Source organism: Tachysurus vachellii, chromosome 7 (assembly GCF_030014155.1).
Source record: "Tachysurus vachellii isolate PV-2020 chromosome 7, HZAU_Pvac_v1, whole genome shotgun sequence".
NCBI classification, from domain to species: domain Eukaryota; kingdom Metazoa; phylum Chordata; class Actinopteri; order Siluriformes; family Bagridae; genus Tachysurus; species Tachysurus vachellii.
The window spans coordinates 22088561-22114026 of NC_083466.1; the positions used below are offsets into that span (position 1 = coordinate 22088561).

Sequence of the window (25466 nt, forward strand, 5' to 3'; positions counted from 1 at the left end):
TCCTTCTCTGTTTTTCCTCTTTCCTCTTGCTCTTTTTTGCCTCCAGTCTCCTCTCCCAGTCGCATTACATTTTTCTGTTCATTTAACATACAAAAGATGCAAAGAACTCATACACAGTTCCAACCAGGCATGAACGACTAACACGTCGCAACATTTTAAAGTAAGTAATAATCTTGATTATTCATTCATTATACTCAGCTTACACCGTGACAACATGTGCAATATGTTTTCAACAGGACAATCATAGTTTTTTCCACAGTTTGTGAATACAGAAGAAACTGGTACAATGTTGTCATCTCCATGTGAATGTGCTAATTTTTTTGAGCAGAAAGCAAAACCAGAAATAATGTCTTAGGGCTGCAGAATTATATCCTTAATGCATGATGGCAGATGTGATGAGCAAATGAATGTGATTAAAAAAATACAATAGACATGGTGGTCAGAATATACCCTGACCCATGGTCAATGAAGCTTGTGTCTCTTACTGTATGTATAGCCACTTGGACAACCACCTACCCATCCACATACCCACTGACTAACTGCTGTCTGAAAAGGGGGATCAGTTCAGTTCATCAACACACTGATTAACCCAAACATTAATGTAAGATGTAATTTAAGAAAAAAAGTTGAAGAGTGAAATAATTCAGCTTACAGAGTATAATGTTTCCTCTCTGTTTGACGCACTGGAGCTCAGGTCCACATCAATGCTGAGAAGGTCCATCATGCCCGACAGAGACTCATCATTTAGATGCCTGTCTTCAAAGCTAGACTTCTGTTTCTCAATTATTTCCACGTTTTTATTCATTTCCATGATGCATATTTTTAGAAAAACAGAAGCACAAGTTATTCAAAACTGTCATCTCTCTCCATGGAGATCAGTAAACTAGCAACTACACTGGCGATCCAGGAGCTAAGTAAGTAAAATAACCAGCTGTATACTTCTCCTCACGTGTCGAGTCGCTTTGTCGCGCGCTGATGACGTAGACGTGAGCGTAAGCATGGCCTTACAAACTGATTGTCTACTCAAGTCTCCCTGGAATACAGCAGGGGTTTTAGTGCTACTTGTAGAATAGGAAGAACAAAGAATCAGGTGTGGATTTCAATAACTTGTCGCATTTATCAAACACATGATAACTGAAAATAACCGAAATCAGTTTGTGAGATGTAACATGTAATGTATTGTTTATTGAGTGCATTGATTTATGTAATTTGTAATGATGTCATAATTAGCAATAACTAGATTTACTGAAATATATTACCTGCTAAAGATTCTTTAGTAAAGAAAAGCGGAGAAAGTTGTGTCAGTTATTTTTAATAAACAAAAGGTTTTATTGTAGAAAAAAAGACTGAGCCCAAAGCAGGTCATTAAACGTGACTAAGTTCTTTCTTTCTTTATTTCTTTCTTTCTTGTTTTATTTATTTATTTATTTATTTATTTATTTATTTATTTATTTATTTATTTATTTGTTTGTTTGTTTTATTTCTTTGTCTTTTTTCTTTTCTTGTTTTCTTTCTTTCTTTCTTTTCTTTCTCTTTCTTTCTTTCTTTCTTGTTTTCTTGTTTTCTTTCTTTCTTTCTTGTTTTCTTTCTTTCTTTCAATTAATTATTTAGTTAATCATTCGAATAATTAATTAATTAGTTATCATGTCTGAGAACAGATGACTCCCTAGCCAGAGTGACTCCCTCACACCTTTAAATACAGCAAGTCCAAATAAAAATACTGTATATGTGAGAACAGGACAATAAGGACATGCACTTTCTAAACCGGTGTGTTAAGAATTTATTTTCTGCCCTATTGGGTAGGTGCATTTTTGTGTTTCTGACACTTATCAGATGCCCTTAAGCAGAGTGAAATATGGAAATGCTCTTGATTATGTGATATTACTTCAGCCATTTTTTTTAGTTTATCAGAACTCAGAGAAATATGTGCAAAAGCCTTTCTTTTCTCCTTTATATATATTTTTTATTTCAGTGATCTAAAAGCAACAACATAAAAAGACAACAGTAATTGAGAACAGAGAAAACAATCACACTAATCACAGTGCTAGATTTTTTTTTTTGCAAAGTAATGAGTGATGTTGTATGCCTTTGAATACAGCTATACATCTTGTGCAGCTCCCCTTCTAATATCTGTTACAATTAAATAACAAGTATTATAGAAAAGGCATTACTCACTGCAAATTGTTGGCCTGAACAGTTTCAAATAAGTAAAATACATTTCCCACCCTTTGTCTTGTCTTAATTCTGTTCATTCTTAAAGTAGGATTAAATGTGCATGTTCAAAGAAACTCACCCTCTTTTGTTGGATGGATTTCCAGAACATCTACACTTTTTTTTCTACATTTACCCTATCTGAGCATTTTTATCATTGCTTTAGCATGTCAGGAAGGTGGTTGAAATTTCAGAAGTTACGTTTCTGTTCTGGTAACCACAATTCTTGAAATCATGTCCTAATAGCATAGAGCTACCTTTGGACCCTAGAAAAAGACCCTTAATTGTTAATCATAATTCTTTATGGTGCATTGTGTTCTGCTTTTTATGGAAGTTTCTTGGAAAACAAGTGGTTACATTCTTGGAATAAATATCTAGATATAATATTAGGATATCTAAATATAAGATAGTAGTATCTCCTTGCACAGCTTCAAACTCTGCTCACAATGAGGGGAAATATTTTTAGCAGTGGTACCTCAATGGTTAAGACTGAGTTCTGACTGGACCACTTGTCCTACCCAGGGTATGTAGAGCACTGTTTAGGTGATCTTTCAATCACATTAATGGCTCTTATTATTTTTATTCCATATTATTTCCAGATTATATTTCCATATAATCAAAAAGCAGTCAAACTTCTAATTTAACTATATTTATTTTTATGCACAATTCTACATAGATTCAATGAATATGAAATGAGGATTGCAAAAGAGAATGTGATTCTGACAATACAGTCGTTTGAATATTCAAATTTTAGTTGAAAACTCTTGTATTTTCTTATAGCAGGTTACTCATTGGTAAAGGTTACAGACATTTAAATGTTTTGTCTATGTTTAACTTAGTGACTAGGTTCTGTACATAAATAATATATTAATCAGTTGTTTTAATCAGCTCTTTTTACAGATCAGTTTAAAACTAACCTAAGTGATTTGTGTGAATGGTCTGATGGTAATGAACTGCCTTACAGCTATTAATAACAAGCATAGTGAAACTGGAGGTAGATGTGTGGTGTGAAGAGATTATAAGAACACATATTAATTGTAAGACCATAATTTTTGACATTCTTAGAAATAAATACTGCATTAAGTTAATAATTTAAGTTGCTGATGAAATCATAGTCTAGTAGTAAGAGACCAGATAATATACATTTTCACAGATTGCTCTGGATATATGCATACATTGATATATACATATTATCTCCCTTTGATGAACATCAATGATGAACTTCATTTTTTGCTGTTCTTTATGCAGTCTTTATCACTCTCTCTTTCTTCTCAATGAAGCGGATAAGTTTCTTAACCCACATAGTCTGAGGATTCAGGCAAATCTTTTCTCCACTCACCAAGCCAGCACTAATAAAAAAACAAAACAAAACAAAAAACAAAGATTAACATTAACCTAATATTGTTTTTAGTTGAGATTTAAAATGACTATTAGTCTAATAGTGGACCGCCCCCTAGTGGACTGCCAAGATATTGCAGCAATCCTTTAAAGGGTTTTTTAGGCCTTGCTGTTTAACTAAGAGTTCTTAGCTTCTAATAAGAAAACACTCTGTTGTAAAGTATGAGTATGAAAGTATGAATTTTCTTTACCTCAGATGGTGAACTTAATAAACATATAAGAACACAAAATTAATCCAAATCACTGCATAAAGTATGAGCATTAGATGAATAAAAGTGGTAATAACAATTAAACTATGACTTACATTGTGGTAATTTCATTTAGTCAGAAACTATGTTTTACAGCTGTAAAGGATACCTTTCAGCTCATATTATCGAATTTAAATGAAATAATATTGTTCTTGAAAAGTTTTGCACTGCATGTGCACAAAAATGAGCTGTTGTTCAGAGGTGAATGTGCCAGAAATTGCAAAAGTTACTCACAATATTGTCTTTTTTCTCACACGTCTGTCTCCTCATCCTAAATTCTTATTGATTTCTACTATAAATTTTCATTATAGTACACTTACATGACCTCTGTATTCTTGCAGTGAGAGCCTCTAGGAAAGATTTCGACACTGCGCAGGTTGTGTTGTGGGATCACCCTGGACTCCAGCTTCAAACACATGCAGTGACTGTTGTAGCCTTTTCCAAGTGGTTGGATAGCTTGATAAATACAAATTATTTCATTATAATTCAGATATTATTAGATGTTCATTGGAATATATTAAAGCAGAAGAGCTGAAGTAAACACTTTATTAGCTGACACATAAGCCAGACTGTGAGATTTCCTGAAATCTGAAATGTGACAACTAATGCTGCCAGCAGTGAATCTCTTTACATATGCATAATATGTGTAGGTATAAAACACAATAATGTTTGTATTAAACTAAAAAATTCAGTCAAAATGTCACAATGATTGGGCAATGTCTTTTATTGTTGATTTCAACAAAAAAAAGCAGATGTGAGCATAATATTGAGCAATAATTGTGCTGAGTTAGTTCATGAGGATGTCATATTTCCACCCAACAGACTCATAAGTAAATGTATTTTCATATTCAAATATTGAATTCATATTTGTAGTTTTGAAAAATTAATTTTATTGGTTTTAAATTATTTACATTTAGATTAAATGGTCAGTTCTGTCAAAAAGAATTATGAGCAATGATAGTGGGTGAAAAGAATTCTATTTTAAAATCCTTCTAAAATTATTGCACCATATTCAGGCCATACAGATATTGTCTATGCATTAAAAAAAGAAATGTCAGTTACTTACCACTTGTGAGGAAAATGCCGACTGCCAATAAAGTCAAAAGGAGGAAAAATCTCATGGTGAAGTCTAGGGTTGTCTTTAGTGAACAAAACACTTTAAACAAATAATGCTGTCTGTCCCAACATGCTGGGTTATATCTTATATTAAAACCAATCATGTGATCATTACAACAGTGATTTTGGTGTACTTCCCTTTACATACATGTGCGTGTAACTCATGTGTAAACAGGTCTGTGGTTTGGACATTCACATGTTCATCAGCTGCAGGCCTCATGCCTGCTTATCCCGTGCTGTGTGTCTCTGAGTTCAAAAAGTTCCACGGCATTTCAGCTGCACATACACTCCTGATCAGTGCTGGAAATTTGCCACAATGCCCCTGTATAAGAATTACGTTTGAAACCTACTTTTGCAAATAAAGTATTTGCAGGTTCATGCTGCTACACTTTTAATATTTCATAGTAACCCTGGAACCAGCAATACTGGGCAGTAGTACTGTCTACATCTGCTTAACACCATAATAGAAATGCAGACAATAATAATTGAAAATTTGCATCTCTTGTACTATTTTGGCTCTGCTGTCTTGGTTCAGAGAACTATGGCAGTGACTCAAAAACAGCAAAGTCTGTAACTATTTATCAAATAATGGGAGCAATGAACTGTCTAATTCTTTCATTCTTTCTTCTCCATGTTTATGTTTATAATGAACAGGAATTTTTGGCTGTAAACTGCAGTTTGGTGCAAAGTATACTGGGAATAGTATGGATTACTTTTTTATTTTAAAACTTTATTTAAAATGTAATAAGTAATTAAATAAGTAAGTACCCATGAGGTACACTGATTAGGCTTTCATTGTCTTCTAAAAATTGAAAGAATGAGGGCCATTTTCCACACAACCAGTTTAGACAGTGCTGTGATGATAAATGGTGAGACAAAATTGGCAGCATATTTGGGATTAAACTTCCCATTTTCAGTTTTTCCCAAGAAATGAAATCCACATGTCATCCACGATAGCCCTGAAAATGCCACAACTGATCCTGTCAAATGACTAAAACTTGAATATAATCTTTCTTGATATTACCCTGCTATGATATGCTACTTTTTATTCCAGTCATAAAAAGGCATGAAAAGGCTTGTAATGTCAATACATACAGATGAAAGGATCCCAATACAAACAGATGAAACACCAGTTTCCCTTAATGTAAGTAAGTTGTTAAACATAATTCAATTCAATTTATTTGTATAGCACTTCTAACAATTCACATTGTCTCAAAGCAGCTAAAAACTATAGCTAAAAACTATAGCAGCTATGTTACTATATATCTATAACCCTAATGAGCAAGCTGGAGGCAATGGTGGCGGGGTAAAAATCCCTGAGATGATATGAGGAAGAAAACATACATAATATTCGTATTAAACATTAGTCTTTAATTCAGCTCACATGTAGTTTGTCACTGTCTGAAACAGATCGGATTTATAAATATTACTATAGTGAAGTTATAAACTTATAGTTAAGTTTAATATTTAGACCTAGGCTAATTGGCTCAAGAAAAAAAAAAAGTTAATAGCAATCCCTGTGACACCGTGTGAACAATAATCAATAAACTCCAGTAGCTTTCCAGTAGCTTTCCCAATATAGCTCAAATGTGGAGTCTGTTCAATATAAATATAAATGCCCATGGATTTTGAATGGGATTTTCAACAAGCACATATTGGGGTGATGGTTATGTTTTGTTAATATTTGAAAGAATCCTTATTAGTCTTTCTCTCTCTCTCTCTCTCTCTCTCTCTCTCTCTCTCTCTCTCTCTCTCTCTGTCTCTCTTTCACTCTCTCCCTATCTCTCTCTCTCTTTGTGTCTCTCTTCAGAGAAACAATGCAGTTAACTATTCATTAAGATTTTTTTTCAGAGGAACTGATATAGACAGATGGCTGCTGACTGTTGATGAGTAGATTGCATCTTGTGGTATTGACTCTATATTTCTGCTATCTCCTCTACCGATAGTAGATGCCTGAGGATGATGTCACAGACTCTTGAATATGGGTTTTTCTTTACAGCACTCAATTAATTTTTTCATCAGCTTCTGTTTTCCCATTGCCAACCTGTTCCATGGTCAAACCAATATTAAACATTTAGATTTATTCATTGTTTAAACAATCTATTTCAACAATCTATCATAGCACTCCTGGGCAATACGAAAGCCCAGTGTGTCATAAGTTACAATAGCAAAAAAAACAACAAAAGATCTTGTATTTGCAATTTAATTAAGAAATATAGAGTTCTACCTTACTTAAAGTTTCTAAGTTGAATTTTACAATGACCTGAAAGGCTAAATCTGTACTTTCATAAAATTAATTCTGTTAGAATTTATCGGAATGTACGTCTAGAGTCTGAGGGGATAAAAAGTACTCTTCTGAGTAGGAATGTAGTTTTAATTCAATGGAGTTTCTCATGAGCTTTACATAGAGTAATGGGTCTTTTCATCAAGTCATTTATGGATCTTGTGTTTTTCATGACGTGAGATGAAGAGAATGTAATGAAAGTGATTAGTGTATTTTTGTAAACTGAAAAACAGAATTTTTGTGTGTGTGTGTGTGTGTGTGTGTGTTACTGCTCTATTTTTGTCATGAAAGGAAATTTCATGAAAATATTTTTTAAAAATTGTCTACTTCTGCATAAATTAACTCGTAAGTATTAAAAATTGATTCCGTGTCCGGGGATTGGGTCGCCGAGGCCCCCACCTTCGACTGCCACCCAATCCACATTGCACCAGCCCCTTACGGTTCCTCCTGCAGGTGGTGGGCCCACAGGAGATCGGCCCCACGTCGCTCCTTCGGGCTGAGCCTGGCCGGGCCCCGTGGGGTAAGACCCGGCCACCAGGCGCTCGCATGCGAGCCCCAACCCCGGGCCTGGCTCCAGGGTGGGGCCCTGGTTGCACCATACCGGGCGACGTCACGGACCTTGCTATTAAATTCCTCATAAGGGGTATTTGAACCGCTCTTTGTCTGGCCCGTCACCCAGGACCTGTTTGCCTTGGGAGACCTTACCAGGGGCAGAAAGCCCCAGACAACATAGCCCCTAGGATCATTCAGGCACGCAAACCCCTCCACCACAGAATCTCTCTCTGGCCCGCAACGAAGACGGTCGCATTTTCCCTCCCTCTCCTCCCCTCTACTTTCCCTGCTTTGCTTCTTTCGTCTCGTCTACTGTCTTATACTTAGACTCTCTCCGCACTGAATCAGAAAACGGTAACAGCTGTTCAAAATCTCCCAAAGCTGCCCGTCATGATCGATGCAGTGGGCAGAGCGGTCAGCACTGAGGCTGGGACTAATAACCGCTGGGACTAATAACCGTTTTTTTTTCTCCTCCCTTCCCTCATGTTATGCTGTATTTCTTTTCAATCCCCTGTCTTCCTGTCCTGTCCCCCCCTTGTCATATTGTATGTATTGTATGTATGGGCAGGTTGATGGCTAATTTCGCTGGTACCTGTGACCAGTGACAATAAAGGCTACTACTACTACAATAAGGTGGCAGTTAGAGGTGGGGGGGAACGGCCCCCCTGACCTGAACCCGAGTGGTGTTCTGTTATTGGACCTCTGCGCTAGTCACAGTTTCTCCATAACGAACACCATGTTCAAGCATAAGGGTGTCCATCAGTACACATGGCACCAGGACACCCTAGGTCGGAGGTCAATGATCGACTTTGTGGTTGTTTCATTTGACCTCCGGCAGTATGTCTTGGACACTTGGGTAAAGAGAGGGGCGGAGCTGTCAACTGATCATCACCTGGTGGTGAGTTGGATCCGATGGCAGGGGAGGAAGTTGGACAGACTTGGCAGACCCAAACGTACTGTGAGGGTCTGCTGGGAACGTTTGACAGAGTCTCCGGTCAGAGAGATCTTCAACTCCCACCTCCAGCAGAGCTTCAACCAGATCCCGAGGGAGGTTGGAGACATTGAGTCCGAGTGGACCGTGTTCTCCACCTCCATTGTCGACGCGGCCGCTCGAAGCTGTGGCCGTAAGGTCTCCGGTGCCTGTCGTGGCGGCAATCCCCGAACCCGGTGGTGGACCCCGGAAGTAAGGGATGCCGTGAAGCTGAAGAAGGAGTCCTATCAAGCCTGGTTGGCTTGGGGGACTCCGGAGGCAGCTGATAGGTACCAGAGAGCCAAGCGAGCTTCAGCCCAGGTGGTTGCAGAGGCAAAAACTCGGGTCTGGGAGGAGTTCGGTGAGGCCATGGAGAAGGACTATCGTTGGCCTTGGAGAAATTCTGGCAAACCGTCCGGCGCCTCAGGAGGGAGGAATCTAGATTTTAAGCACTGAATTACTAAGAATTTCAAGTATAATTAAGATACTCTGTGTGTATAGCTGTGTATTTTCAGGTGTGTTATGTTTACAAAACACCATCTTTAAGATTAGATTAGACTCAACTTTATTGTCATTACACATGACATACAATCACCTGCTCTGGTGTTTTTTATGGTAAGGGTAGCAGTCCCAATACTTTTGCACAGTTAAAAATTGGGTGGCATTTGAGAAAGGAGAGGCATTACTTTAGTGATTATTTTTGGCAGTGGGTCACTATGGTGTAGTAAAGGCAAAATATAACTGTAATAATGTTATTTTGTGGAAGTTTTGAGAAAATAGCACACCGGTATCTTTTAGCATGAGAGAGGATGGGCAGCGTTCATTCATTACATTGAGATTTTATAAGCATGATTCAAACACATCAAACCAAAGGAAGGAAAACATCCTCAATCATTGGCTAGATGCACAATGCCTGATCATCTCTTGATCAAGATAATCTTGCCTTACCGAGGTCTGCCTAGAGTTGTTTATGAGCCAACTCATCTCCAGCTCATTCTGACCCTCTAATATTTTAGACAAACGATCTCTGGTAATAACAATTTCTAGTCACAACCAACTTCTAGTCCTGCACACAGAAGGTCAGAACTTCACAAACAGCTTCTTAGAAAAAATATCCATCACAATTCCCTCCTTTTCTCGCTGGGACAACACAAAATTTGTACTAATTATTTATCATTACCAAAAATTTAAGAGATTAGAGACTTAAAATGCTAGACAACAGTACACATAATCAATCAAGAATACAAGTACATTCATAAAGCTCACAATCTCACATCAGCATTTCATTCTCCCTCACAGGGTTTCAATGAATGCTTCATAAAATATATGCTCTTGTCAGGTAGATGACTGTAGGAACATCAGTCTGACAAATACAGTGTGAGGACAGTTGAGATTTTCACACCACTGTTCTCAGACATACTCTGGTCCTGGAGAAGTCTCTGTCATTCACAAATAGCTTTTTCCTTCCTCCATTTTATCAGAAGTAGACTCTCTCTTGTCAAATGACTGGATACTGCATGTCAGTGTGTTCCAGGGAGTAGGTGAGTTGACTAAATGTCTTACTGTCATTTTCCCTGCAGAACAGAGGTGAGGCAGAGGACATTACACAGCTGTGTTAGAAGTGACAACAGTTTTGAGTTTTGAGAAATTACATCAAGGTTCTGAAATTAGTGCCAAAGGGATTGTAAAGAAGTGCAGAGGAAATACAGAGCAGGAAATCCATTAAAATGTGCAGATGAGGGTTATGTGATCTAGATTCACAGATCAGTCAGGTGCATTATTCGTTGTTGTTGTTGGGGTTTTAAACACCTCCCTGCTACTCTCTGTTTGAAAAACAACCCAGTAACTGAAGAATATCTGCTCAGTGGTTGTCCTTGGTGTCTCTGTTTATTATTTCAAGATTAAAAGGCTTTTTATCACATACACATTTGTAGCAGGTCCAAAGGTGCAGTGAAATGAAATGTATCAGCTTTGAAGACTGTGCAGAGTATAACAATAAACTGAGAGCAAGACAACGCATGCAAGTGCACACAAAATATACACATATCCGCACTATATACTTTACTGTAAATAGTTTTGATTTTGTTTTTGCCAAACATACAACTAAAATTAAAATGTTATTAAATTGTAACTCCACTAGCTGGAATAAATCTTTCCTACTTGTGATGTAAATCCCTCTGTCTTGGTGTTTGGTTTGAAGGAGATAAAGGCATTTACAACATTTGGGATGCCCTTATCTAAATTCATTGTCTATTCTTTTTTAATACAACATAGCAAATGAGGGTTAAGGGACTTGCTCAGGGACCCAGCAGTGGCAGCTCAGTGGAGCTCAGATTCAAACTCACAACCTTCTGAAGATTAATTCAACACCTTAACCAGTAAACTACCCCATCCCCATGTCATGCTTCATACTTACATGGAGTGCATCTGAAATACTTTTTTCCTGCATTAAAATGTTGCTGGCTGATATTCTGGTGGCTCTAATCTTTTGGGGTTTTTTTTGTTTTTTTTGTGTAAACAAATTATAGTTTTAATTATTGATGGTTTCATCACATTTGTATGATGGCCACAGGCTATAATAATAATAATAATAATAATAATAATAATAATAATAATAATAATAATAATAATATCTAGCTTTACTCTATCTATTGTTCATTAATTCAGCTCAATATACTGTATATAATAAGACATATTTGACGTCAGTGGTGTTTTTGTTCGCACGTGCTTTGTTTTCTTTCATACGTCAATGACGTCATATAGAGCGAAATGATCTAGAAACAGAAGCAACACGAAATAGTGAAAAAGATTCAACGCGGAGATTTCGGAAATCACCTGAGTAAAGTGTTTGCTGTAGGCACTGATCTTTGGAGAGATAAAAATGACGAATTTCCGTGAAAATAGGAGGTCTGTACAGAACCGTCGACTGCGCCGCCTGCTGTTAGCCGCTAGAACTGCAGCCACAGCCGGTGTTTACTGTTGTGTTAAACCGGATGATGGAGAAAACACGACAACGGGCATCGATCACACGACCGTCCACGAAGGTAAAACTATTTCTCAGTCCTTGTGTAAGCATGCAGCGCTAACTTTACTTGTGTTTTTTATAAAAACATGAATTCAGTAGATTTGTTCTGCTTGAAAGATAAACTGATGAGTTTCTGTCCGTGACACATAGGGTTTTAGGTTCATGAATGTGGAATAAAATCTGTTAGTGTCATTAAGCCTTAGCCCACAGTAGACATGTACATATTGAACATCACTAAGTGTTGTACTTAAGTCATAGACAATGATGTGGGAATTTGAATTTGTTTATATATTTTTTTTAAGACCTAGTGTGTGACATGGAACCGGCTCTGGTCCGACCCAAAGAGGTTGTTCGGGACCAGATGATGGTAAGTAACTTGAAACTTTTATAAATACTTTCTTAATATGAAGCTAGAATTTGTCACAGCTTCCATTTGAAACATTTATTTTTGTGATTCAGGATCTGTTGGTATCCAAGACTCAGCTGGAGAACAGAGTGAAGGAGCTGGAGGAAATGCTCTGTGAGGCACGCAGAGACTGTGACCTGAAACATAAGGTATGTAAAATAAGCCTCTGATTCAGAATAATGTGAGTACCGTACATAGGGAAATATTCAGAATAGGAAACATCTGCACTCTGGTGCTTGAAGCCCACCTGTACTTGGAGCCAGATGGGCGAGAGAAAACACGTAATGTTCCCTTTTTGTGTCATTTGCAATCAAGTTTACCTTTCATGCCCCAGGTGTATGTTTAAGGAGGCTTACAGCATCCTCCAGTCTGAAAATAATGAGATGAAGAAGACCATTCAGCTGAAGGAAGAGAACGAGGAGATGAAGAAGACTCTGAGCCACAAGGAGGAGTTCCTGAAGGTAAACATTTCTTTTCATGAATTTGCTGTTGTGAATTTTGCAAGCAGGGGGGCACGGTGGCTTAGTGGTTAGCACATTTGCCTCACACCTCCAGGGTTGGGGGTTCAATTCCTGCCTCTGCCTTGTGTGTGTGGAGTTTGCATGTTCTCAGTGTGCCTCGGGGGTTTCCTCCGGGTACTCCGGTTTCCTCCCTCTGGTCCAAAGACATGCATGGTAGGTTGATTGGCATCTCTGGAAAATTGTCCGTAGTGTGTGTGTGAATGAGAGTGTGTCTGTGCCCTGCGATGGGTTGGCACTCCGTCCAGGTTGTATCCTGCCTTGATGCCCGATGACTCCTGAGATAGGCACAGGCTCCCCGTGACCCGAGAAGTCGGATAAGCGGTAGAAGATGAATGAAAGAATGAATGAACTTTGCAAGCAGCAGAACTGAGCAGAGTGAGCAGCATGCGGAAGTATTTTGGGTTTTATATGCATGTTATCTAGTGACGTACAGGGTGTTAATAAAATACTGAAAAGGATGTTTTTGTAGCGGTAGCCTTTTTGAAGCTTTCTGTTTGAGCATTAAGCACTTAAATGTATGCCCCATGTGTGTGTTTTAGAAGCGAGCGCGACAGGTTCAAGTCATCCTCCAACCAGAAAACTGAGATACAGGAGACCATTGCTCAGCTGGAGGAGGAGAAGTCTGTCATGATAATCCAGATAGAGAATCAGAGAAACATAGTGATGGACCTGGGAAACCTGGTCCTAGACTTGAACCTGGAGATTGCTGATCTAATGAATGTGAGTGTGGAAAAAACATGCATTGAGTAGCACATTTAGAAAAAAAGTTTTTGCTCTGCATTATAATGAATTAAAATTAAAGACATATTTTTAAACTGCAAGATATTTACTGTGGCCCATTGCAGATGTGAACATCAAGCACTAGAGTGTGAACCTCTTTTGAACCATGTGTATGATTTAGGAGCATGAACGAGAGAGGGAGGCTCATAATGTTCTCCAGAATGAGTATGATGAGATGAAGAAGATCCTGAAACAAAAGGAGGACCTACTGAATGTAAACATTTTTATCTGAAATATTTTCTATATATAATGTGTGTATGTGTGTGTATTTGTTTAATTACATTTTTCCTCACCCCCACCAATACATTTAGACTATTATCATGAGTAATGAGTCAGTATTTAAAAGTATCTGATTCTGTGTAGAAGTAAATAACGTCACTGAGCTTTAATTGTTCTTTTCTCAGGCCACTCTGGCTAAAGCTGTAGAGGATGTGGAGACAACCCATCAGCTGGAGGTGGAGAAGACTCACCTGACAAAACAGGTGGAGAAGCTGTCGAATTCAAATTTATGCCTCTTGTGCTCTGTGTGTGTTTTAGGAGTGTGAGTGAGAGCGGGCGGGTCACAGCATCCTCCAGGCTGAGAACAGCCAGATGAAGAAGACTATGATTGACAAGGAGGAGTTACTGAATATAAACATTTCTTATCTGGAATCTTTTCTATATATAATGTGTGTCTGTGTGTACTTGTTTCCTCACATTTTCCTTACTTTTCCCCCAATACATTTAAACTATTCTCATGAGTAATGATGATTTAAAAGTGTCAGTATATAAAAAGTGTCCGTATTTAAAAGTGTCTGATTCTGTGTAGAAGTAAATGTAGAAGAAAACGTCACTGAGCTTTAATTGTTCTTTTCTCAGGTCACTCTGGCTCAAGCTGTGAAATTTATGGATATAACCAGTAAGCTGGAGGTGGAGAAGACTCACTTGACAAAACAGGTGAAGAAGCTGAAAGGATCATTGGAGGACATGGAAAAACAGCTCATTAATAAACAGCTGCAGTTTGTTGATCTTGCAAATGTAAGTGAGAAAAGCCTTAATCAGCCCCTCTAGTAATAAGATATGGACTTTAATTTTGTTTAAATGTTACGCAATCTAATTTACACCTCTTGTGCTCTGTATGTGTTTTAGGAGTGTGAGCGGGCGGGTCACAGCATCCTCCAGGCTGAGAACCGCCAGATGAAGAAAACTGATTGACAAGGAGGAGTTACTGAATGTAAACATTTCTTATCTGGAATCTTTTCTATATATAGTGTGTGTCTATGTGTGTACTTGTTTCCTCACATTTTTCCTCACTTTTCCCCCCAATACATTTAAACTATTCTCATGAGTAATGAGTCAGTATTTAAAAGTGTCTGATTCTAAGTAAATAAAGTCACTGAGCTTTAATTGTTGTTCTCTCAGGCCACTCTGGCTCAAGCTGCAAAATATATGGATATGACCAGTGTGGAGAAGACTCACCTGACAAAACATGTGAAGAAGCTGAAAGGATCATTGGAGGACATGGAGAAACAGCTCAGTAATAAACAGCTGCAGTTTGTTGATCTTGTAAATGAGAAAAGCCTTGCACTAATCAGCCCCTTTAGTAATATGATGAAGACTTTAATTCTGATTAAATGTTAAGCACAATTTAAACAATTTATGCTTCTGTGCTCTGTGTGTGTTTTAGGAGTATGGGCTAGAGCGGGAGACTCACTGCATGCTCCAGATTGAGTATGATAAGATAAAGTTCAATATAAAAAGAAGAAAGGATGAAAAATGAAATAATGTGTTTATATTATAAAGAAATTTGTTCGTTATATAAAATGAATGGATGTGTTTTTCTGGAACGATTCATGTTATACATAGACAATTGTTTTGAAAAATACTTTACTACTTTAATACATAAATATACTAATATATTACTTGATAAACTTCTGTTGTACAATTTCACAAATATAATAGCGGAAAAAATCACAAACACTGTATTTTATTTCTGATCAAATACATTAATCTTCCTCTCATGTTTTATAAGAAACAGAGAACATTCATCAATAATTTAAGCTCATGACAAACTCGTTATCTTAGAACTCACGTTCAGAGGAGAATATCATAACACATGACCATGATTAGAAATGGGTAACAGTTTCAAAAGACATTTCCCAGTAAATTACAATGGAAATAATTCTTGAGAGTACAGTTTCAACTTCTCAGATAGTCAGGGACTTGATGGTTGATTCCTGTATTTTTCTATATTGTTACGTCCAAGGACGTATGTTTTTGTGGTTTTTTCCCCCTTTCTCCCTGTTTCCCCTCTCTACTTCTCGCAAGCAGGAAGTAATAGGTACCACCTGACCCCAATGATTGGTGAGCTGATGTGATTGGAGGAGGAGAGGAAGCTGTGGAGATTTAAGCTGCACCATGGCACAGAGCGGTGTGTGGGGAGGCTGTGTTGCAAGGCTTCTTTTCTGCAACCCTAAAAGCATTGATTTGAATTCTGTTGCTTGAGTTTCTCCCGATGTGTTATTGGGCTAGTCATCTTGTTGTACAGGTTGCCTATTATCAGAGAACCCATTTTTGTTGTAAGTTTACTGTTTTGTATATACTTTTGTTATCTCTTAACCTATTAAGTTATTGTTAATTCTTTGGGGAGGGATTTGTAGAGAGGTATTGTAAATTCTGTTTTGTTTTCTTTTGTAGTTTAGTTAGTCTTTTTCTAATAGTTAGCGGGTTTATGTTTGTTATTTTGGCCTTGCCCCCTCTTGAAGCCTTGAAATCCTCCTACGTTTGAAAAATAAACGAACTTGTTTTGATATTGAGTTTTGGTCTTAGTGAAGCCCTGGGGTTTGGGACTTGAACCTCACTGCCTCCACACATCACACCAGTTTTATTCTGTTACTCGTTCCCCCCACTCCTAGACTAGCTGGGGACGTGACAGAATTTGGGGGCTTGTCCGGGATTTCACTTCTGATAACAGAATTTGGGGGCTTGTCTCACAAAGTGGTAACAGATTGGTGTTATCTGTGTTATTTGCAGCACCGTTGAAAACAACTGCATTGGTGGATGATCAAATTTTTTAATAGTGTCCTTTTTCTCTTTGTTTTGCCTGGCTGTTTTTGCTCTTTTGATGTGGGAGAGGTTAATGCTTAGGTTATGGAGTTTGATTTAATCTCATTTACGTTACTTCCCACTATAGAAGTATATAACCGTTGCCGCAAGAGGGATTTGATTTGCATAGCGGATTTCTTTAACATTAGCATACCTAAAGAGGCGAGTAAACAGGTTATCAAAGAGGAATTATTTGGGAAGTTGGTAGAAGCTGGCATTTTTGCTGCATCTGATGAGGGTGTTGGGAAAGAATCTGAGACTGCTGACTTTGGTTCTGTTCTCAACATAGATTCAAAAGATTTTGGTTCTGATGCTGTATTGGCAGTTAAGCTAAAAGAATTAGATCTTGAGTTAAAACAACAGCAATGTGAAGCTCAGTGTGTCAGGCTTCGAGTAATAGAAGCTGAGAGCGCGCGAGATAGTGAACGACATAGGAATGAGATGAAGGCTCTAAAGTTACGTAGCAGACCTATTCCATCACCTCGAGCTAGACCTTCAGATTCATCACCAGCAATGCAAACAGTAGATTCTGCTCAGGCCCTTAATCAAAGTACCTCTGATTCATCTGAGTCACAACATGATTTTGACGTTGGTAAATATATTAGACTTGTTCCGCCATTTAGAGAGACTGAAGTGGACTCATATTTTGTAGCGTTTGAACGTGTTGCTGCCAAATTGCGGTGGCCTAAGGATATGTGGGCTTTACTTCTTCAATGCAATCTGTCAGGTAAGGCACAGGAAGTTACGGCTGCATTACCTATTGAACAATCCTTAGATTATGATGCTATAAAAATGGCTGTGTTACGAGCATATGAACTGGTGCCAGTCAAAAGTTCAGAGCACACACAAAAACAGCCGGACAAACATATGTTGAATTTGAACGAGACAAAAAGGCACTTTTTGAAAAGTGGTGCATTTCTAGCAAGATTAATACTTTTGAGCAGCTCCAGGAGTTACTCTTGTTAGAAGATTTTAAATCTTGTGTTCCAGAGAATGTTTTTGTTGTTCATTTGAATGAACAGAAAGTGCAACCCTTATCTGATGCAACTTCAAAACAACTTCAAATGATTTACAGAAAGGTTTCTATTAAATTTCATATCCATTATATACTGAAATTTAAGTACAGGCACATTTAAGAACATCATACTTTAAATGAAGATCGCACTTAGTAAAAAAATACATTAATTATATTTGTTTATAGAATAGTCATGTTTCTAACACACTAATCATGCACTTGTCCCCTCTTGATTCAAAGAATCAGAGAAAGTTCATCAATGAGAGTAGATTTAGAGTAGTTTAAATACAATTCACGCTCAAAAGAATATATCATAGCTCCTATTTTTATTATCACAGCACAATTTTTTTTGTGTGTTGAAAGAAAGTAATTTTTGCTTTCATTTTATATGACCATGTTATTGCTCTCTTCAAAGTGCTCTATGTAAAAAAAACAAAAAAAGAAAAACAAAGATCCACCGTCCTCAAGATCTGTGTTAGTCAAAGTGCTCGACTGTCTGAGGAGGTCAAAGGTTAAGACTATACTTTCAGGGATCATTTCTATAGTAGCTAACTAGGAATTGTGATTTGAAAGTGTTACGTCTCTCTAATCACGATGATGAGCTTTGATGTATTCTTCTGAGCATGAAACAGTTTTAAGCTACTGTGTTTATTTACAGGCTTGAGTCATTGATGAGCATTCTCGGATTCTTTTTTTTCTCATGAGAGAAAGAGTACGTGATCAGAGTGATTAGTACATTTGTGTTTAAAATAGATTAATAATTATTATATATACCCCGCTCTGTGGACTGCACTGATCTACACCAAATACACACTCTTCCAATATACATCCATGTCTAACTCTTATCAAACAGAGCCACCATACAGTATACTGCCCTTCACATTTCAGTCCACTGCTCTTTTGTACAATACGTAATAATACCCCATGTAACTGCTGCTATAATATTGTGTTCATTGTGTATGTATTTCTGCACATGCAATATAATGTCTTGTATTGTTTGTTTAAACTGTCTTTTTGTCACACACTGTCTGTACCAGGTGGCACAGATACACTTTATGTATCTATGATTACTTGCTAAGTCCTTAGTGCTGTGTTAATCTATGTAGCTCTGTCTGTCTCATTTCAACAACTGCAACTGCAACAGCTATATATAGTTAAAATTACAATAAAAGCTTCGTGACTTCTTCAAATATCTTAGAATAAATACCATGATCATTTACATGGTGGCTGTTCTATTACTAAAGTAAGTAAATTAACTTTTTTTATATAAATTTATAACACATTAAATAATTCCTAGTTGTACTTTTTTTAACTTTACTCACAGTTGCAGAGTTATTTTACTTCACTAAAAATTCCATGCTATTTTTCAGGAATGCTTATTTGGGTCTACTTTTCTGCAGAGAAACATCATATGGTTAATCAACCCGTGTGATGTTTATATGTTCTATTCATTGAACAGGTTTAGCTTAACTTGTTTCCCCTCAATTTGTCATATGATTTATTATTTCTTTTATGTAAAAACTTAGATGAAGCATGTACTTTCTATCTATTTTATATGCATTTTCTAAGGAATTACTAATACTTATTTGATACCTTCATGAAAAAAATACAACTTTTACTTAAATAGAATTGAAGTCATTATAATTAATCCATAATATGTATTACAGCTTTATAGATAACACATTTTACTCAATTATACTGCTTTTTTCACTCTTATCCGATAATCACTCTGATCATGTGCTTTTCCTCTCTTATCTCATGAGAAATAAAGAACGTTCATCAATAGTTTAAGTCGACGTTTAGATCATGAACTTAAACCCGATTCACGCTCAGAAAAACACATCAGACCTCGTCATCGTGATTAGGGAGACGTCACACTTTCACATCACAATTCCTAGTCATTCACTATAGAAATGATCCCTGAAAGTATAGTCTTAATGTTACAGATGGTGAAACAGTGGATCACTTCAAATAACACACACATCCTGAAGACAGTAGATTTTACATTCAACACTAAACACATAATACACACAAAAATCTACATCTATCAAACACAATCTTTATAATAAAAAAAAAAAAAAACACACACAATAATGACAAGAATTTATTCGGGACAAAATCAGAAAAATGTTTTTGTAAATGAATGAATAATAAAAGCTTCTCATCACGCTTTGCGCCCACAAGGCTGACTTAGTTCCGCCCTTAAAGGATCCTGCAGTTCCTCGACCTAACGCTAGGTGGGAGTACAGAAGCAGTATAAGGACCATACAGAAAGTTCACATAGAAAATGCACAAAATATCTCCATGCGATCAGTCGCTGAGCACGTTTAGGAAAACCACTACACCTACTCATCATTCGTGCAGTGTACAAAATCATGCACACAAGGGCAGCAGCTCCAGGAAAGACAGAGATGACAATGGCAAAAAAAATAAAAAAAAAAGAGAAAAATCCCTGAATGAAGTGAAACACGAAGCTTGAGAAAAAGCACACCCTAAAACCCTTCTACAAACGTATTATTGCTGTCTGATCATTTGCTTCTACTGTTTGGCAAAGTCCAGCTTCATGATCCATGAGCCCTTATTTGGTAGACAAATATTGCTAACTTTTATTTCATATTTGGTTCACTAAAGTCAAATTGCAGTTTACAAATGGGATATGGCACATTTAGGGGAGTATCAAATTACCAGGTCAAATTTACAGCTAAGGACTTGACCATAGTACAACGATTCTATCAGATATGCAGCACAAGTATTAAACGAGCTAGAATCAACCTCAAATTCTTAACTAACCCTTAGACACAAGTCCCTTCGGCAATACGTCATATAAGTGTAAACAGTTGACGACCAGGAAGACAAAGCATTCTCACATAAGTAAACTTTTCATGAAACCAGTTACAATGCAGTCACATTGTCACTCGTAGTGCTGCTAAATATCACAGTGCAAATAAACCAAACTATACAGTTTACTGAAACAAACACAAATAAAGGCAGAACACCGAGTTAAACAAATAAAAGCGAAAAAACAACAATTACCACCATACTGCAAAATAACGCACGTCTTGTTCAATATTAGATGGTTAAAACGCATCTAAGACAAACTTTAATGAGAAGATTTATGATACAATTATACAAATAATATTACTAACAACAGATTTCTCCAAAAGCTTTATTTCCTACAAACGGTATTCTCTCAGGAGATACAGAAATTTCTTTACCGAAACTGACAGACACAGAAACAGCTTTTTTTTCCCCACCCCACAGGCCCTTAACATCAACTCACTATGATTATATTCCTTGCCTATTATGTGTATTAGTACTGTATTATCAGATCTGTTACTCCATCACATCATCTATATATGTTACACACACTATAGCGCATCGTACAGAAAGTGCTACATCACGCTATTGTGGTGTTCACACTTATTACACTATATACATAACTAATTAGTCATATATTCAGTGCGTTTATTTAACACTCACACTGTCTATAACAGATCATATCAGTTTCTTCTCGTGTAATAGCTTTTTAAATCTGATTTTCACTATAATACACTAATCACTCTGATCACGTGCTTTTCCTTCCTTAGTCCAAAAGAACCAGAAAACGTTCATCAATAATTTGACCCATTGACATAAATCATTAGATCAAACCCGATTCACGCTCAGAAAAGCACATCGAACCTCTTCATCGTGATTAGGGAGACGTCACACTTACAAATCACATTTCCTAGTCAGTTACTATAGAAATGATCCCTGAAAGTATAGTCTTAACCTCGTACTGTCTCAGACAGGAGACACTTCATCTAGCACACGTGTCCTGAAGACGGTAGAGTTTATGTTCCACACAACACACATGAAACATAACCAGATAAACACACACACACAAACCTCAACATAAAAACAACCGCAATTTACTTCGAATTAAGGCAGAAAATTGTTTTATTTAACTGATCAATAATTCCCAACATGCTTTGCGGCACCGTTTATATGATTTGAACGTCATCTTTCATTGGTGCATCCAGACAGAGTTTTAACGTGTTACATGGAGGCATTAGGCAACCATTATTTGCTTTAAAACATACTTAAGCAAATACAAGAAATGAGCTTCTGATTAAAAAGATTTAAACCCTTTAAGGGGAATAAATAAAGGGGCGGAATTGATACGGGTGTACGTCTATCAAATAAGACCGCCGGAAACTGCTCTATTTTATGTTCCGGGCTGCCGAAGAGGTTTTAATAATAGTTTAAACGAAATGCATTTAAATTAATTAATTTACATATTCACAGATTCACAAATTCACAGATTCAAGTCAATAACACCTGAGCTAAACGCTGTTACTATCAAAACGCGGTTGTAGCTGCCTCTCTACGTTACTACGATAAAAAAAAGAGGTGTTATTTGCGTAGTAACAGAGTTTAGCTCAGGAGTCTTATTTGATAGACGTACGGGCCGCAAAGCATGTTGGGAATTATTGATCAGTTAAATAAAACAATTTTCTGCCTTAATTCGAAGTAAATTGCGGTTGTTTTTATGTTGAGGTTTGTGTGTGTGTGTTTATCTGGTTATGTTTCATGTGTGTTGTGTGGAACATAAACTCTACCGTCTTCAGGACACTTGTGCTAGATGAAGTGTCTCCTGTCTGAGACAGTACGAGATTAAGACTATACTTTCAGGGATCATTTCTATAGTAACTGACTAGGAAATGTGATTTGTAAGTGTGACGTCTCCCTAATCACGATGAAGAGGTTCGATGTGCTTTTCTGAGCGTGAATCGGGTTTGATCTTATGATTTATGTCAATGGGTCAAATTATTGATGAACGTTTTCTGGTTCTTTTGGACTAAGGAAGGAAAAGCACGTGATCAGAGTGATTAGTGTATTATAGTGAAAATCAGATTTAAAACACATTACACGAGAAGAAACTGATATGATCTGTTATAGACAGTGTGAGTGTTAAATAAACGCACTGAATATATGACTAATTAGTTATGTATATAGTGTAATAAGTGTGAACACCACAATAGCGTGATGTAACATTTTCTGTACGATACGCTATAGTGTGTGTAATATATATAGGTGATGTGATGGAGTAACAGATCTGATAATACAGTACTAATAAACATAATAAGCAAGGAATATAATCATAGTGAGTTGATGTTAAGGGCCTGTGGGGTGGGAAAAAGCTGTTTCTGTGTCTGTCAGTTTCGGTAAAGAAATTTCTGTATCTCCTGAGAGAATACCGTTTGTAGGAAATAAAGCTTTTGGAGAAATCTGTTGTTAGTAATATTATTTGTATAATTGTATCATAAATCTTCTCATTAAAGTTTGTCTTAGATGCGTTTTAACCATCTAATACTGAACAAGACGTGCGTTATTTTGCAGTATGGTGGTAATTGTTGTTTTTTCGCTTTTATTTGTTTAACTCGGTGTTCTGCCTTTATTTGTGTTTGTTTCAGTAAACTGTATAGTTTGGTTTATTTGCACTGTGATATTTAGCAGCACTACGAGTGACAATGTGACTGCATTGTAACTGGTTTCATGAAAAGTTTACTTATGTGAGAATGCTTTGTCTTCCTGGTCGTCAACTGTTTACACTTATATGACGTATTGCCGAAGGGACTTGTGTCTAAGGGTTAGTTAAGAATTTGAGGTTGATTCTAGCTCGTTTAATACTTGTGCTGCATATCTGATAGAATCGTTGTACTATGGTCAAGTCCTTAGCTGTAAATTTGACCTGGTAATTTGATACTCCCCTAAATGTGCCATATCCCATTTGTAAACTGCAATTTGACTTTAGTGAACCAAATATGAAATAAAAGTTAGCAATATTTGTCTACCAAATAAGGGCTCATGGATCATGAAGCTGGACTTTGCCAAACAGTAGAAGCAAATGATCAGACAGCAATAATACGTTTGTAGAAGGGTTTTAGGGTGTGCTTTTTCTCAAGCTTCGTGTTTCACTTCATTCAGGGATTTTTCTCTTTTTTCTTTTTTTTTTTTTTTTTTGGCCATTGTCATCTCTGTCTTTCCTGGAGCTGCTGCCCTTGTGTGCATGATTTTGTACACTGCACGAATGATGAGTAGGTGTAGTGGTTTTCCTAAACGTGCTCAGCGACTGATCGCATGGAGATATTTTGTGCATTTTCTATGTGAACTTTCTGTATGGTCCTTATACTGCTTCTGTACTCCCACCTAGCGTTAGGTCGAGGAACTGCAGGATCCTTTAAGGGCGGAACTAAGTCAGCCTTGTGGGCGCAAAGCGTGATGAGAAGCTTTTATTATTCATTCATTTACAAAAACATTTTTCTGATTTTGTCCCGAATAAATTCTTGTCATTATTGTGTGTTTTTTTTTATAAAGATTGTGTTTGATAGATGTAGATTTTTGTGTGTATTATGTGTTTAGTGTTGAATGTAAAATCTACTGTCTTCAGGATGTGTGTGTTATTTGAAGTGATCCACTGTTTCAGCTTGTGTAACTTTAAGACTATACTTTCAGGGATCATTTCTATAGTGAATGACTAGGAATTGTGATGTGAAAGTGTGACGTCTCCCTAATCACGATGACGAGGTCTGATGTGTTTTTCTGAGCGTGAATCGGGTTTAAGTTCATGATCTAAACGTCGACTTAAACTATTGATGAACGTTCTTTATTTCTCATGAGATAAGAGAGGAAAAGCACATGATCAGAGTGATTATCGGATAAGAGTGAAAAAAGCAGTATAATTGAGTAAAATGTGTTATCTATAAAGCTGTAATACATATTATGGATTAATTATAATGACTTCAATTCTATTTAAGTAAAAAGTGTGTTTTTTTCCATTAAGATACCAAATAAGTATTAATAATTCCATAGAAAATGCACATAAAATAGTTGTGTGTATTTAGAAAGTACATGCTTCATCTAAGTTTTTACATAAAAAAAAAAATTATATGACAAATTGAGGGAAAACAAGTTAAGCTAAACCTGTTTAATGAATAGAACATATAAACATCACACGGGTTGATTAACCATATGATGTTTCTCTGCAGAAAAGTAGACCCAAATAAGCATTCCTGAAAAATAGCATGGAATTTTTACTGAAGTAAAATAACTGAGTAAAGTTAACTTACAGTCATGGCCAAACGTTTTGGTAGTGATACATTTATGTGTTTTGCAAAGTTTGCTGTTATAGCTGTTGTGTTCTTTCACATTGTTTCTAGATTATTGTGATTAGATGCATTTTAAATAATTGCAAAAAGCTTTATTAACCAAAAAAAATTACTTGTTTTGGCCCTGGTATGAAATAACCAGCTAACACTATTTCTCTAATCATATCATCAGCACCTTTAAACGTGTCATGAAGTACTAGTCAGGGGAAATTACTATCATACTGACTGGATTTTAAGAACAGATTGAATATTATAAAAGGGGGGAAGAAGTGCATCCAATCATTGTGTTCTTGTTAGCAATGATAATTTGGAGGTTACCTCCAATTAAAGACATGCAGCTTTCGTTGCTTTGCATCAAAATAGCCTCATATGCAATTGCACCTGAATGAATTATTTATCGGCTCATCAAAAATTTCAAGGAGAAAGTCAGGAAGTCAGGCAAGCGACAGGACAATCTCTTCCTGATGCATCAGCGTCAGCAATCGTGTCACACTCACTGCAGAGCTTGCTCAGGAATGGCAGCAGGTGTGTGTGAGTCAAGTCAAGGAGCTTTTTTTGTCATTTAAACCATATATGAAACAATGTTTCTCCAGGACCACGGTGCTACATAGAACAAAGACAGAGCTAAGGACTTAGTAAGTAGTCCTAGATACATAAAGTGCAACTGTGCAACCTGGTTCAAACAGTGCAGACAAGACAAACAAG

At 36.8% G+C, this 25466-nt stretch overlaps 1 protein-coding gene, 1 long non-coding RNA gene and 5 other non-coding genes across 7 annotated transcripts; 4 read left to right on the forward strand and 3 right to left on the reverse strand.

Moving 5' to 3' along the window:
- Positions 1-1991: 1991 nt before the first annotated feature.
- On the reverse strand, positions 1992-5035 carry LOC132848008 (platelet factor 4-like). Its single transcript, XM_060873515.1, has 3 exons — positions 4924-5035; positions 4178-4313; positions 1992-3560 (listed from the first exon to the last, which is right to left on the reverse strand). The coding sequence occupies exons 1-3, from the start codon at positions 4976-4978 to the stop codon at positions 3452-3454; spliced, it is 300 nt and encodes a 99-aa protein (XP_060729498.1). The 5' UTR covers positions 4979-5035; the 3' UTR covers positions 1992-3451.
- A 6645-nt stretch (positions 5036-11680) lies between these two features.
- LOC132848009 (uncharacterized) lies at positions 11681-14141 on the forward strand. Its single transcript, XR_009648696.1, has 7 exons — positions 11681-11823; positions 12107-12171; positions 12264-12359; positions 12545-12671; positions 13271-13451; positions 13633-13725; positions 14049-14141. It is a non-coding gene; the product is annotated as an uncharacterized LOC132848009 (long non-coding RNA).
- Positions 14142-18124: 3983 nt separating this feature from the next.
- LOC132849306 (small nucleolar RNA U3) lies at positions 18125-18340 on the forward strand. Its single transcript, XR_009648852.1, has one exon. It is a non-coding gene; the product is annotated as a small nucleolar RNA U3 (small nucleolar RNA).
- A 993-nt stretch (positions 18341-19333) lies between these two features.
- Positions 19334-19546, reverse strand: LOC132849300 (small nucleolar RNA U3). Its single transcript, XR_009648846.1, has one exon. It is a non-coding gene; the product is annotated as a small nucleolar RNA U3 (small nucleolar RNA).
- Positions 19547-21165: 1619 nt separating this feature from the next.
- On the reverse strand, positions 21166-21379 carry LOC132849303 (small nucleolar RNA U3). The gene has a single exon (XR_009648849.1). It is a non-coding gene; the product is annotated as a small nucleolar RNA U3 (small nucleolar RNA).
- Positions 21380-22268: 889 nt separating this feature from the next.
- LOC132849304 (small nucleolar RNA U3) lies at positions 22269-22482 on the forward strand. Its single transcript, XR_009648850.1, has one exon. It is a non-coding gene; the product is annotated as a small nucleolar RNA U3 (small nucleolar RNA).
- Positions 22483-24092: 1610 nt separating this feature from the next.
- On the forward strand, positions 24093-24305 carry LOC132849301 (small nucleolar RNA U3). The gene has a single exon (XR_009648847.1). It is a non-coding gene; the product is annotated as a small nucleolar RNA U3 (small nucleolar RNA).
- The last annotated feature ends 1161 nt before the right edge of the window (positions 24306-25466 follow it).